At 38.4% G+C, this 12,569-nt stretch overlaps 1 protein-coding gene across 2 annotated transcripts in view; it reads right to left on the minus strand.

Moving 5' to 3' along the window:
• The window catches only part of MTHFD1L (methylenetetrahydrofolate dehydrogenase (NADP+ dependent) 1 like), a 136,077-nt gene that overhangs the window by 74,252 nt on the left and 49,256 nt on the right, over positions 1 to 12,569 (minus strand). For both annotated transcript variants that reach the window (XM_072332897.1, XM_072332899.1), the window contains 2 exons: positions 11,792 to 11,860; positions 6,932 to 7,043 (listed from right to left, as the gene is read on the minus strand). In XM_072332897.1, coding sequence (XP_072188998.1) covers positions 6,932 to 7,043; positions 11,792 to 11,860 — 181 coding nt within the window. The remainder of the gene's footprint in view (positions 1 to 6,931; positions 7,044 to 11,791; positions 11,861 to 12,569) is intronic.

The raw sequence follows: 12,569 nt of genomic DNA on the forward strand, positions 1-12,569 counted from the left end.
CATCATTTGGATACTCAATGCTCACTGATTAAAAAAACAAAACAAAACAACAACAACAAAACAAACACAAAAACAACAGTTCATCCCTTCTAATTCCCTTAATAGGGTATCAAGAGACAATCTTACTGATGGAAAAATGAACCTGGATTTTTACATTGTGAGTGTTTTGTGACTTTCAGCCAGCACAGAGGGAGGAATGAGCAGCAGAGAGGTGATGTAAGAAACACCGACAATGTTGGATACGTTAAGCATCAGAAACAATGACCTCTTCCTGAGCAGAGCACCGGATTCATCACGAGGAGTGGCCAACTGCATTCTGTGTTGATGAAGTAAGAATTGTTTCACTTTTTATTGTTTTTATTGTTATTTTGGATTTTTTTTTGTCTTTGTTTATTGATATTTCCTCTTCCTTCTTAGCAAGGCTGCCAGTGTACATACTCACAAGAATTAACAAAGATTGCAAGAACCTTGTCCTCGTGGCACCTGAAGGGCAAAAAGTTAGAATGGGTTCTGTAATCTAGTCCCCACCATTCCTGAGTGCAATTCAAGACACCCCTCTCTGAGAAAAATCTTTGTCCTTAGAAAGACATTTGAAACACTGGCAACCAGAATAAATTCAATTTCATTTCGGCTTTGCACTCTTCCTCTGCTCTCCCCCATGTGGGTCATGCCTCATGCAAACTTACAGAACCACATAGCCTTCACCTCCTTGTAAGCTGCACTAAGCTATTTTCCCAAGGAAACTATCCCAAAAAAGAAAACCACTGGTTAAGGATGGCAACACAACAGTGAAAAAGGCACATTTCCCTGTGCTCTGCCAACTGCCTATCAGAAGGCACCTGTCACTTCCTGCCTTGGAGTAACTGGAAAACACATCATGAAGGCTGCTAGTAAAAACTTCAGTCACAATTTACACCAGCCTTGGCCTTCAGCATCCACCAACTGCTGTGGATTAGCCACACATTTGACTTTACTCCTTGACACTCCAAAATCTGAAGACAGCAATAAAGAACAACTTGGGGAAGAAAGAATTTAACGACACAAAAGAAAAAATAAGCGACTCAGCTGCTCAGCCATAACACAGGACTCTGCTTAAACGCTGAGCTCCCCTTCCTAGACACTTTGCCGAGAGCCCAGTTGGTGTTTAACAAAGAGGCTGAATCAAAAGTGAGTGAATCAGAATCAGTTTAACAGGTCAGCCCAGGCAAGCCCAGATGGTGACTGTCAAGACAGATATGTACAGCATGCTGCAGTCCATAACATCTTCATCCAAGCAGTGCAGCCACCTCAATGGGACATTCACACTTGCAGCCGTGATGGGAGACAGAAAGGACAAGCTGAACTATGAGAGCTGTTCTGAAGGAAACACTATTTTATTATGCTGGCCTATGACAACAGAGGCAGATGCTGCTGGTATGGAAGTAGTATATATATATAGTATAGTAAGTAGTAAGGAAGTAGTATATACATATAGATGGCAGCAGAGGTGCAGTCTGACAAAATGGTGTCTAACATTGAAGTTTAGATGAAGTGATTGTGTGCCACTGAATTCCTCCATGTGGAAAACAGCACCCATTGACATTCATCAATATTTGGGGACCAAAGAATGGGTCAGCACATTTAAGCAGTGGGTGGAGGACTTCAGCAGTGGCAACACCAACACAAGCCACATGCCAGACGTCATGCATAGCAATGCCACACCACAAAACAGGGAGCATCGTGAACAACTTATCTGCCACAAGCTGGCAGAATACAACCTAGGAACCATGTACAGAGCTGAACATCAGCTTAAATGTATTCAAAACGAGGGCTGCAATATTGCAAAGTTTGTGCCAGGTGGACACAGAAACAGAAAGAACACCATAAGCAAGTTTGTCAGGACCTACTGAGCTAACACAAGGCTGAAGGGGACAGTTTCCTGGATTGCATCACCACTGGTGATGGGATATGTCACCACTATGAGCTAGATTCAAAATGACAGTCTATGGAGCAACATAATGTGAATTCTGCATCAAAGAAGAAGTTCAAGATGTATCCCTCAGCAGGTAAACTGATGTTCAACCCAAAAGACAATAAGAAAGGGGCTATCCTTCTGGAATTCCTGGAACCTAGACAAACTGTCAACTCTGAATGCTACATCATGACACTGACCAAGATGAAGGCTCAAACCCCCAGAGTCAGGTCAAAGAAGACAACCTTCCTCTTGCAACATGATAGTACCAGTCCTCATACCAGTTTGAAGACTGCAGCTCACCGACATTCCTGGCTGTACTGCCCTACCACATCCATCGTATAGCCCAGATTTGGCATCTTCTGGCTTCTTTTTGTTCAGGCTGATGAAAAATGAACTACATGGGCAATATTTTTCTAGCAACAATGCCATCATAGCACCGGAATAGATTTTTTATAAGCGTGGCATGCAAGCTCTAGTTCATTGCTGGCAAAAATGTGTAGTTAATGATGGTGGCTGTTGAAAAACTATATTGTAGCTATGAATTTGCTCTATCAAATAGTGTTATTGTACTCTTTGTAGCTGGTGTAGTTTCCAGGGAAATAAATAGAAGGCACTACATTTGACGTGACCTAGGTATGAGGCTTCAGCTTGTTTGAAATTAATGAGGGACTGTGATTCCCTTGGATACCTGACTCCAAAGCAGAGAATGCTTTCCATTAGAGAGAACTCACAACAGGGCTCAGCAGTCGCAGTTTGTCTAGATTTTTACAAACCAGACTTGTACAATGCTGTTCACTGACAATATTCGAAAGGCACAGCACATCAGAAGGCACTGCGCTGCGCTTCCAGCTGCAGAGTGAACAGAGAATTAGGCAGCGCAGTCAAGAAAAAGTCAGATTTAAAAATAAATTTTAAATGAACATTTTTGGGAAGAGTCTTTTTTTTTTTTTTTTTTTTTTTTGCCCTGGTGGTGAAACGCGGTCACACAAACAGTGGGACTTACAGAACTGAGGCTGGTGTCTCACTGCTGGCCGTCCCACCTCACCCCTCCCCTGCACCAGCTCTGGTGTTTTTGTGACTCTAAGCTGAACTGCTGCTGTGTTAAGTCAGCAGAAATCGAAGCCAACAAAAAGGGCAATAGGTTTATGCCGCCAGGAAGTCATGAAAAAATGGTTGAGAACAGGCTGAGAAAGGAGACAGGCTGCTGCAGCCATGCAGACTCCATCTGATTAGCTATTGCATCTACAGCAGCTTTACTGGTACCTCATCGTTCCTAATGAGGCTATACTTTTATAAACGTATATTTCAACTAAAATACCATCTTATGTAATATTGTCTCACTTTCCTCCTGCCGCATATACAACTGTTTGCCCAGCCATCGTTTGGGAAAGGAAGGACAGGAAGTTTTTGCTCTACTTGTCATTGCTTTCTATCAAGAACAGTTCTCCAGTCTAGTTTATCAAGTGGCCACACAAACAGGTGTGCTGGCAAAAGCAAGGGGCTGCACAAGACTGGAAACAAGCAGTTGGAGGAAAGAGACTCTTAAGCCAGCAGGGTAAACAATACATGTACTGCTGAAACTGGTGCAAATTCAGACCATACCAAAGAGAAAAATAGGTCCTACAGAGTTAGTAGAATTCTGCTCTGAAGTAGTTATGCTATAAATAAAATGTAAAATAATTAAAAACCTCTCTTACATGAATGAACTAGCATTCTTAGATTAAAGTACTTATTCTACTTCATGGGAAATGGATTTATTTCTGTCACACATTTCTCATGTTCCTTCTTTGGAACTCTCTCCTTAGCTGAGAGATAAGCTCATGGTCCCTAAAAATGTCTCTCCTCACCATTCAAGTCATGCCACTTACCTTATGATATTCCCAATGCTTCTTGGATTCTTTCACAAGATCACACAGCTACCCTACACATGGCAAAACACAGACCTGAAATTGCTCTGCCAAGAGCCTAATTAGTACCAGATCCAGTGTGAGAACAGGACTGAAAACACAACAATTGCTTGGTGGCAAAAGAACACAGAGCAGTGAAAATCTTTACTTTGAGCAAAAGCAAATAACTAAACCGATTCAGACAGTTTAATCTGCAGCACAGCTGACCTGAATTCCCACCATCAGTATGAGCATTTGCCTTCCTCCCTGAATTTCAATGGCAACATGAAGTTCAGGAACACAGTACTCTGAGATAAGCGTAGGCAGTTACCAGCCAGCTGCTTTGCTGGGCAGCTTCATAGGGTACCAGACTCACTGTTGACATGGATGTAATCTCAGTGCAGGCTGGAGCATACCTAGTCCTTCCAGACCTCAGTTTAGTAGGAGAGTATTGGTCAACATTTAATAAACCAGTAAGTGCTACACACTGTCTCTACCCATGTGTCCTGCCAAACTATTATTAGAAAATGCATTTGTCAAAGTGCAAATCTTCCACTAAATAAAGCCGTTTACACTAGTGACTATCCGCAAAATCTATGTAGCGCATTCCAGGAACTGCTGCTTTTTGTAACATTCAGAAAGATCTCAAAACCATGGTGATGTTTTTTGCTCAGAGGAGAGAATGTAGCCTAGTTGTGGACCCAGTTTCATTAGGATTTGTGTTCTGTAGAACAAAGTCTGGAATAAGAGCCCTTAGCTGGCAGCACACCAAGATTTTCACCCACTGCAGCTACACCACTTTGTCCCTAAAGAGAAATGCTAAGGTGAAAGACAAACAAAGCCAAAACAAAACAGCATTAAAGACAAAGTGGTGGACCAGGCAAAAGAAAAAACAAACAAACAAAAACATGAAATGCATGCATTTGCTCTCAGTGCTTCAGGAAGTCACTGAATACTGAGAAATCCAAGCCCAAGGCAATACTTTCTGGGGTCTAGAACCCAGCAGCTCAAGACTGCTGTCAACCTGCTTCCATTCAGGTGAGACAAAAGTAACTTCACTGAAAAGATTGCTTTTTGCAGAAACAAAGTCACTGCTCTCATGAAAAAAAAACAACCAAAAAACGTTAGATACCTCTAATACTTCTACTTTTTTCTCCACTTTTAAAAAGGCCATACACAAACAGATAAGCCTCAATGAACTAGTAATTCTGCTCTCATAAAATAAATGTACTCAAAATGCAGAAGTGTTCTTTGAGTGGAGACTCGATTCTTAAAGAGTAAATGAGCAGACCCAACAGTAACAATGAAGGAAACAACTCCTCTCCTTGAAATGACCAGACATTTTGTAAAGGATATTGAAACACGCAAGACATTCCCAGACAACCTTGAAGACCTCATGTCCCGTCACCTTAACTGCAATACAAAACTGACTCTAGGAACTGATATTGTTAATAATACTCTAATAAAAATCATTGCATGTACTTCGCTACTTCTTTGAAGAGTATTTCTTCTAGGCACTGAAGAGCATGGGAGACTTGAAACTTCTATAGAAGTTGAACAGCCAGAAATAAGAAAACCCATAAACATTCCTTAAAAAGAAAAAAGCCCTGAAGAATGGAATATAGATAAACAGCAGTTTTACCTTTTCAACACTTTCGTTCTTACCTAGAGATTAATAAAATGATATTTTTCATTTATTTATTTTTCCCTCCCAAAATCAATAGGATATACAACAGGGTTTCAACATTTTATACTCTACTGGAATAAATTTTATGGCTTCTAAGTATCCTGTGAGAAGATTTATCTACATCTTCCTGTTCACTAGTGAGCAACTTGGTATCAGAAGTCTTTCCAAGCACACATGCAAATACATAGGCTAGGCTGATTTGTATTATGACAAAAAAAATTCCACAAGGCATTATATAACAATGCAAACATCTCCCTCATTCTTTCTAGAATTAGCCATGAATTTAAACATACACAATATTTTCAATGAATTTAGTTCTCTTTATGTAATTTAGGCTAACATGTAGGTACAACATAAGCACACACATATATTTCTCTTCTAGATTCAGGGCACTAGCACACAGAGACTTATGTTTCATATTACTGCACTTCTTCAAAAACTTTTTTCCATAGGTATTCAAAGATCAATTTTAGGATTAACTGAAGCCAACCTGACTTCTACCTGGTCTCCCACTGCTCCTAGTTGCATGGAAAGAACCATTTATCTCCTTTGCTTCAGTACAAACAGTAATGCAATTGTAAGTTTCAAGAAAGCTCAACCAGCTGAAAGCTGATTGATCTTTCCCACTGCATTATGATTTAGCATTAAGGCAATTAATTCAAATTAGGTCTGCTGTGGTTCCCCTTGTTTCCCTCCCCAGTCTGCTTCATATGTGTGTTTCTTTGATAACAGGTTAGCAAGGGCACTCAATACACAGAAGAGAATGGTTGCAGCAGTGCAAAGGCATTACTACTGCAAGGTTGGAACACTTATGCTTTAAGAATTTTGAAGTTTAAAAATAAAAACCAGTTTTTATAAAATTCGATTCACTGTTCAGCACTTGAGCCATAAGTTTATTTTGCCCACCACCACAATAGTTTGTTCTGCATGTCTACTGTTGTTCTTACTCTTTCTTTTGCCACTTCCTCTCTGTTGTTGCTCTGCACTGGCTCAGGCACAACCAAACTGATTTGGCTGAGCTTGGCAGAGAAATAACCCAACAGACAAAGTGAATGGGTTTTGTCAGTTTATCTAAAGAGGTCAGATGAATACTGACACAAGGAAGTATAGGACACCTTCTTCAATACAATGGTGCCTTTAAAAGGTTTGGCTAACTCCAGAATGATGGTGGGAACACTTGAGGGGTGGGGAAAGATAAGTGTTTTGGTATTATTCCCCATGTTCACCTTAAGGTTATTTAAGTCTATTAAGTTTTAAAACAGTTACTCATTTCAGCAGTAAATAAAGTAGCATTATAACTTTTCATGGCTATCTTATACTTGCACTTTCTTCACTGCTTGCCAACTAGTCAACAAACTTGATAGGTAAACAAAACTTGGTTTAGTGAACAAAGTAATTACTTACCTACGAAACCCTTTTCCCCAACTAGTTTAAGGGCAATTTTATCTGCCAAAATTGAAGAATTTCCATGTGCAATGTTAGCAAATGGTCCAGCATGAACAAATACTGGTGTTCCCTGAATGATAAAAAAAAAGATTTTTCATTAGTTTAATGGATAGCCAAGAACAAAAACTCAGCAGACTTGCAAAGTAATCAAGATGATATACAAACCAAAAGCATGCAGAGAAAAAAAATGGAAACTTGGAAACTATTAATTGTATGATAAAAGTTGTTTTTTTCCCTTACCCCACAAACACAGCAGTATTATTAAGAAAACAGACTTCATAGAAAAATATATATACATCCTTTTTCTTTCATAAAAACTATTTTCTGTAATAACCTAAGTATTTTACCTATGTTTCACTAAATAACATTAGTGAAATACTTAGGTTATGATAGAAAATGTTTTCTAATTTCACTAACCACAAATACAAATCTCTCACAAATAACAACGAACACCTGTTCTTATTGCTCCCTATAGAAGCAATTATACGTTAATAATTGTTTTGCTTAGAACAACAACATAACATTCCTTTGCCTCCTTTGGCACTGGCACATAAGTTCTCAGGCTTGTTCTAAGAAAACTGTTGTGCAAATACATATTGGCAGAGGATGTTCTTCAGAGACTAGACAACTGAGTTAGAACCTAAAGACAATTCTGCCTCATACATGTCAGAGAAGAAATAGTAGAAAAGTAGCAGAAAAAGTAAATAAACCAGAAATTGTGCCCTGTAACAAGAAGAATGGTACTGATTATTACTGTCACAACATATCGATGTTAGTGTTTAGTTTGTTTTTGCTTTCTGTCTGATAATGATTATATACTGCAAAATCTATAGGGTTTTATGCATTTATGCAAAAATTTAACTTGAACTAGGTACACTTTCAACACCTTATAACATTTAGGTATTAATCTAACAGGAGGTACAATGCAAACTACAAGATTATCTCCACTCCAAAGAGCTTGGAATTTACTTAATAAAATGCTACCCTACTCTACCAATCTAAGCCTATCCTTCCCTCAGGTTTTACTTCTATCTTAAAACAGTATTTACCCTCATATCATTCAACTAAATAATATTGCAGTTTTCTGCTACTAGACTGAGATCCACAGGATTTATTCTCATTTGTGTTTTATCACGCAAGAAGTAATATTAAACATAATGAATTCTTAATTTCTTGTGGCAAGCAATTGCAGTGCCATTCTTATTACAACCTAGCACAAACATCAGCAGAGGTGACACATGGAAACAGAAGCACAGGTGATGAAAGGGCAGCCCAGCCTATTCCTCATCAGCTATGCACAGAGGGTTCAGGAAAGCCACAACATCTCTAGCACAATTGTTCTTCCAAGATTTCAATCACACAACGTGGATGGGAAGAGATTTAGATTGTGGGATCCAACATGCAGAGTACCAGCACCAAAGAGACCCTTTGCCATACAGTTAAAACAAAACACACTTTTAAACTACTGATATGGAAATAAGTTGTTTTATGTGGCAATCCTGGAAGGAGAATAGTCTAGGTACTTAAGAGAGTAAACTCCAGCATTGCCTCAGGATCCTCTAGTACAGCTGGGAATAGACAGCCAACTTCAGTCACTCTGTATCAGTCCAGCCACCTCACTTATTTTCTTTACATTCTTAATAAGCTATGTCAGAAAACAAAGAATGGCACAGGGGTACAGTCTGTTGACTGTTCTTGGAACAGGAAATTTTATTATCCAAGTTTTAGTACAAGAAAATAAACTCTGATTGTCAATAAATATCTAGAGTTATCTGGCAGCTAGAAGGATGTTTATAGTACTTACTACCATCTTTACTGTGAGTAGTACATTGAATGTAACATGAGGAGACCATCGCAGAGCAGCCAGACTGCATCTACAAAGAGTTGTCCCATACAGCAGCTGCTCTGTTACGCATGGTATAAATAAAGGCTAAACATTATGGAATCGTCTCACAATGGAACAAATCTGTCATGACAAATGTGGATAAACACTACAAAATCATTATGTGCAATTCAAACAAAGTAATCTCAGTTCTTCAAAACTAGATATAAGTTCTGCTGAAGCCAACATTTACTGTAGGTAGAGTCTACAACACTGAGTTAGCACTTCCCTTATTTTCCATTTGGAGATTTTCCTGTCATTCTTGCTTATAAAACACAGACAACCACTAACTACTTGAGGTGGCATTTCCGCTGACAGAATAAAAGGGTCATGACAGAAGTCAACCGAGCAAGAAACATCTTCAAAAAGTGCAAATTAAAATACACTTCTGCATTCGTGTATAAAAACAAATAAACACATATACACACACACACACACACAACATTCACATCAGTTCCATGCAGGACTGCTATTCAGTCATTTTCGATTTTTCAAATTCAAGATCTCTTCTCCAATGTATGCAAACGTTTTTTTCAAAGTTAATGCACATCTGCTGAGCAGGTCACTGTTCTCCCTCTTTCAGAGGACCTTAGAAGCAATTCCTCACACCACCACAGCACAACAACATACCCATATACAGGTTCTTGATCAGATTATAGCTTTCTCAATAATGGCTACTTGCAGCCAAAGCCACTAATGTTTACAGTATACCAAATTAACTGCCAATATCAGCTAGATGTCACCAAGGAACCTTCCTGCTACCTCTCCTCAGGCAGCCTTTTTGCCATTCACCAGCATCAAAGTGGACCTGCCTTGCTGAAGTTTGGGCTTCACATCTCATTTTGGTTTGTGAGAAAAGAATACTTGTAATTCACACACATCAGAAAGACATCGATCCTTAGAGCAAAAGGGAAATTATTACATCCATTGCCTCAGAGTACATTAGGGTTGGCCTGGTTTAAAATCTATCATTCTGGAAGACTCTAAACAGATGTGTCCCTTTTCATTTTTGGAAAAATTAGAGTTACTAAATTATCTACTCAACCTGTTAATGGAAATTAATAATAATAAGAGCTATTTATTCACAAAATGGAACATGAAACAAGCTCAAAGCTCAAGAATAGCAACAATGGCATAAGCAGCAAGAGTAGACCACTGTACCTCTACACCCAAGCAACACTGCAGTCCAAGAGGCACATGTACCACCTAAAGTACAACATTATCTTTGAAAAGATTTAGACAATCTGGAGATTTTTGTTCTCAGACAGATGACTAATATTAGTCTGCAAGACAGCATTATTAAAAGGGTGAAGAAAGTCCTCAAATGGAAGAGTGTGAAGAAATCTTTCTGAGCTGCTGGTAGTCTTAAAAATAACTGAGCAAGAGTAATTTCTGGGGAAACATATCCTTGGATACTGCAGTCAGGGCCCTCCTAACGAGCAACAGTGTTTGATAAAAGTTGGCAAATGTTTCAGCCATATCACATTTTGAACTAGGAAAGTGTACCACAGAAATGGCAGAAATTTTTATCTGCATAGAAAAGTGAACATAAAGAAATACAGTGGGGAAAAAAACACAACAACAAACATGCAAGTCTCAGAACAAAATGCCTATCAATTGAAATAAACTCTTCTTACAATTATAATCATCTTTTAGAGAGCTATGACAAAACAGTATTTTCTAAGAAGTATGTGAATGCAATTAAAGAAGCTAACTTGTCAGTGATGCTTAACACATAATATATTATCTTGGTAGTGATTCAATACATATTTTTGGCCATTACATTTTGAATTCTATTTGACCTCTAGTTTCTGTCGGTGGATTCTTTGTATCAACTTCTGACACATGTATACGCTTCACACAGCCACATGAAAGAACAGATTTTTTGTTGCAGAAGAAATAAATTAGGATGCCTATAGCAAAGTGACACATACTATGACCTAAATTCTAATACTCCCCGAGAACAGCAAGTTGTCGCTATCCTAACACAAAAGCAAAAACGTAGTTATGACTTTGATACGCTGTAAAAAGACATATATCATCTAGGGACTGTATTGATATCTTTCCACACTCCACAGTTCCTCACCATACAAAGAACGGTGTGAGACATTCCAGCTATACAATTTTGATAGTCAAAATTTCAATAAAATACATTAACTTTTCTCCAAATGAATTTGTTTCAAAATCTTCTCAATTATTTCCCCATATTTCTCTCTCCCTGCCCCCACAGATGTCATTCACTGTTAATGAAAAAGCCAATACTAGTCAACCCAGTCACTATGTCAGGTAGCACTAATTCTGCTTTCTTCGAGCTGCTGGAAGAAAGCTCAGTAGGATAAGCATAAGTCATTCTTTAATAGAGCAGAAAAGCTTTATTTAGATCCAGAAGGTGCTATGGAAAGAGTGGCTTTTAGCCCTCTTTTGAAAATCCGTAAACGGGCAGAAGGACTCTTCTGCATTTCTAAATGGCACAAAATAGAATTCTAAATAGAATGGTCTCAGTGTAGCATCCACCTTCCACTGATAATAATAGGATGTGGGAACTGTCATGGGAATATACATGTAAAGCAAACACATAAAAAGGAAACTTTTATACAAGAGGAAGATGGGAAACAGATGGAAGTCTATGACTCAGAAGTCCAACTTGCTTTCCAGTGTGCTCAGAAGCACTTCAGCAATTTACTGCAGCTTGTTTGCAGCTCTAAGCAAAATTAAGACTAACGCAAGTCTCAAAGAAAGAAAATTTTTTAAAAACAAGTCTCAAAAGGTATAAATGAAACTAGAGTTATCAGTTAACAAACATCTGCTAAAATGCTATTACCGAGTTGACCCTGGCTTAAACTTGAAAGATAAGTGCATTCACTGGAGGGAAGTACTGCAAGGGCAACGTGAAATTTGAAAGCTGGAAAAGGGCAGACACTGCAAGCTATACTCACCTCTAATGTTTGCATTAGTGTTGGCTTAATTGCATCTTTCATCAAAACTGCCAAAGCACCTGTTACTCCCTGAAAAAGAAAAATGTTCACATTTTAAGGAAGTCAGTGGTAAAGCGCAGTGTTTCTGAGCTACACTCGAAAGTATAGTTAAAACAGGAAAAAAAAAACAACCTGCAGTCCAAAGGAGAAAGTACACTCACAAATTATGATGGACAAGTAGTATTTCATAACATGCATATTTAGAAGTTACCTCTAGATTTCTAGCATATTGCATTACAGTGCCAGAAATAGTACTGATTGTACTCTGGGTACAATCTGGGTTAAAGACAGAAGGTTAATATTTTTCACAAATGGAATATTAAGTGATCAGCATGAAGATGCTCACAGAAAATAAAAGATGAATTGGAAGCAAAGGCCTCTGAGATTTGAGAAAGCAAGATGACAATAACTTATTAAAATTGCCCAAAGAAATGACAGATGTATTTCTTTCAAGACAGAATCAATACTGTGAATCAATAGCTAGCTGCAGCCAGAAAGGGTAACTTGTAAGACCTGTATGTGTAATAGACACAGGAAGAAAGCAAGCACAGAATAGATAGCAAATGCATCCTGAGATAAAAAAAAATTAGAGGTGCTTCATTGTGATGACAAGAAGACAAAGGGACCTGAAGGAATCACTGTGCTCTAGTTTTAAAAAACATCTTATTCTTCCCTAAAATTTTTGCTGGGTATTAAGTATAAATTTTAAACGAGAAAGTCATGACATTCTCATACAGCA

The sequence above is a fragment of the Excalfactoria chinensis genome, chromosome 3 (genome assembly GCF_039878825.1).
Source record: "Excalfactoria chinensis isolate bCotChi1 chromosome 3, bCotChi1.hap2, whole genome shotgun sequence".
Taxonomy (NCBI): Eukaryota; Metazoa; Chordata; class Aves; order Galliformes; family Phasianidae; genus Excalfactoria; species Excalfactoria chinensis.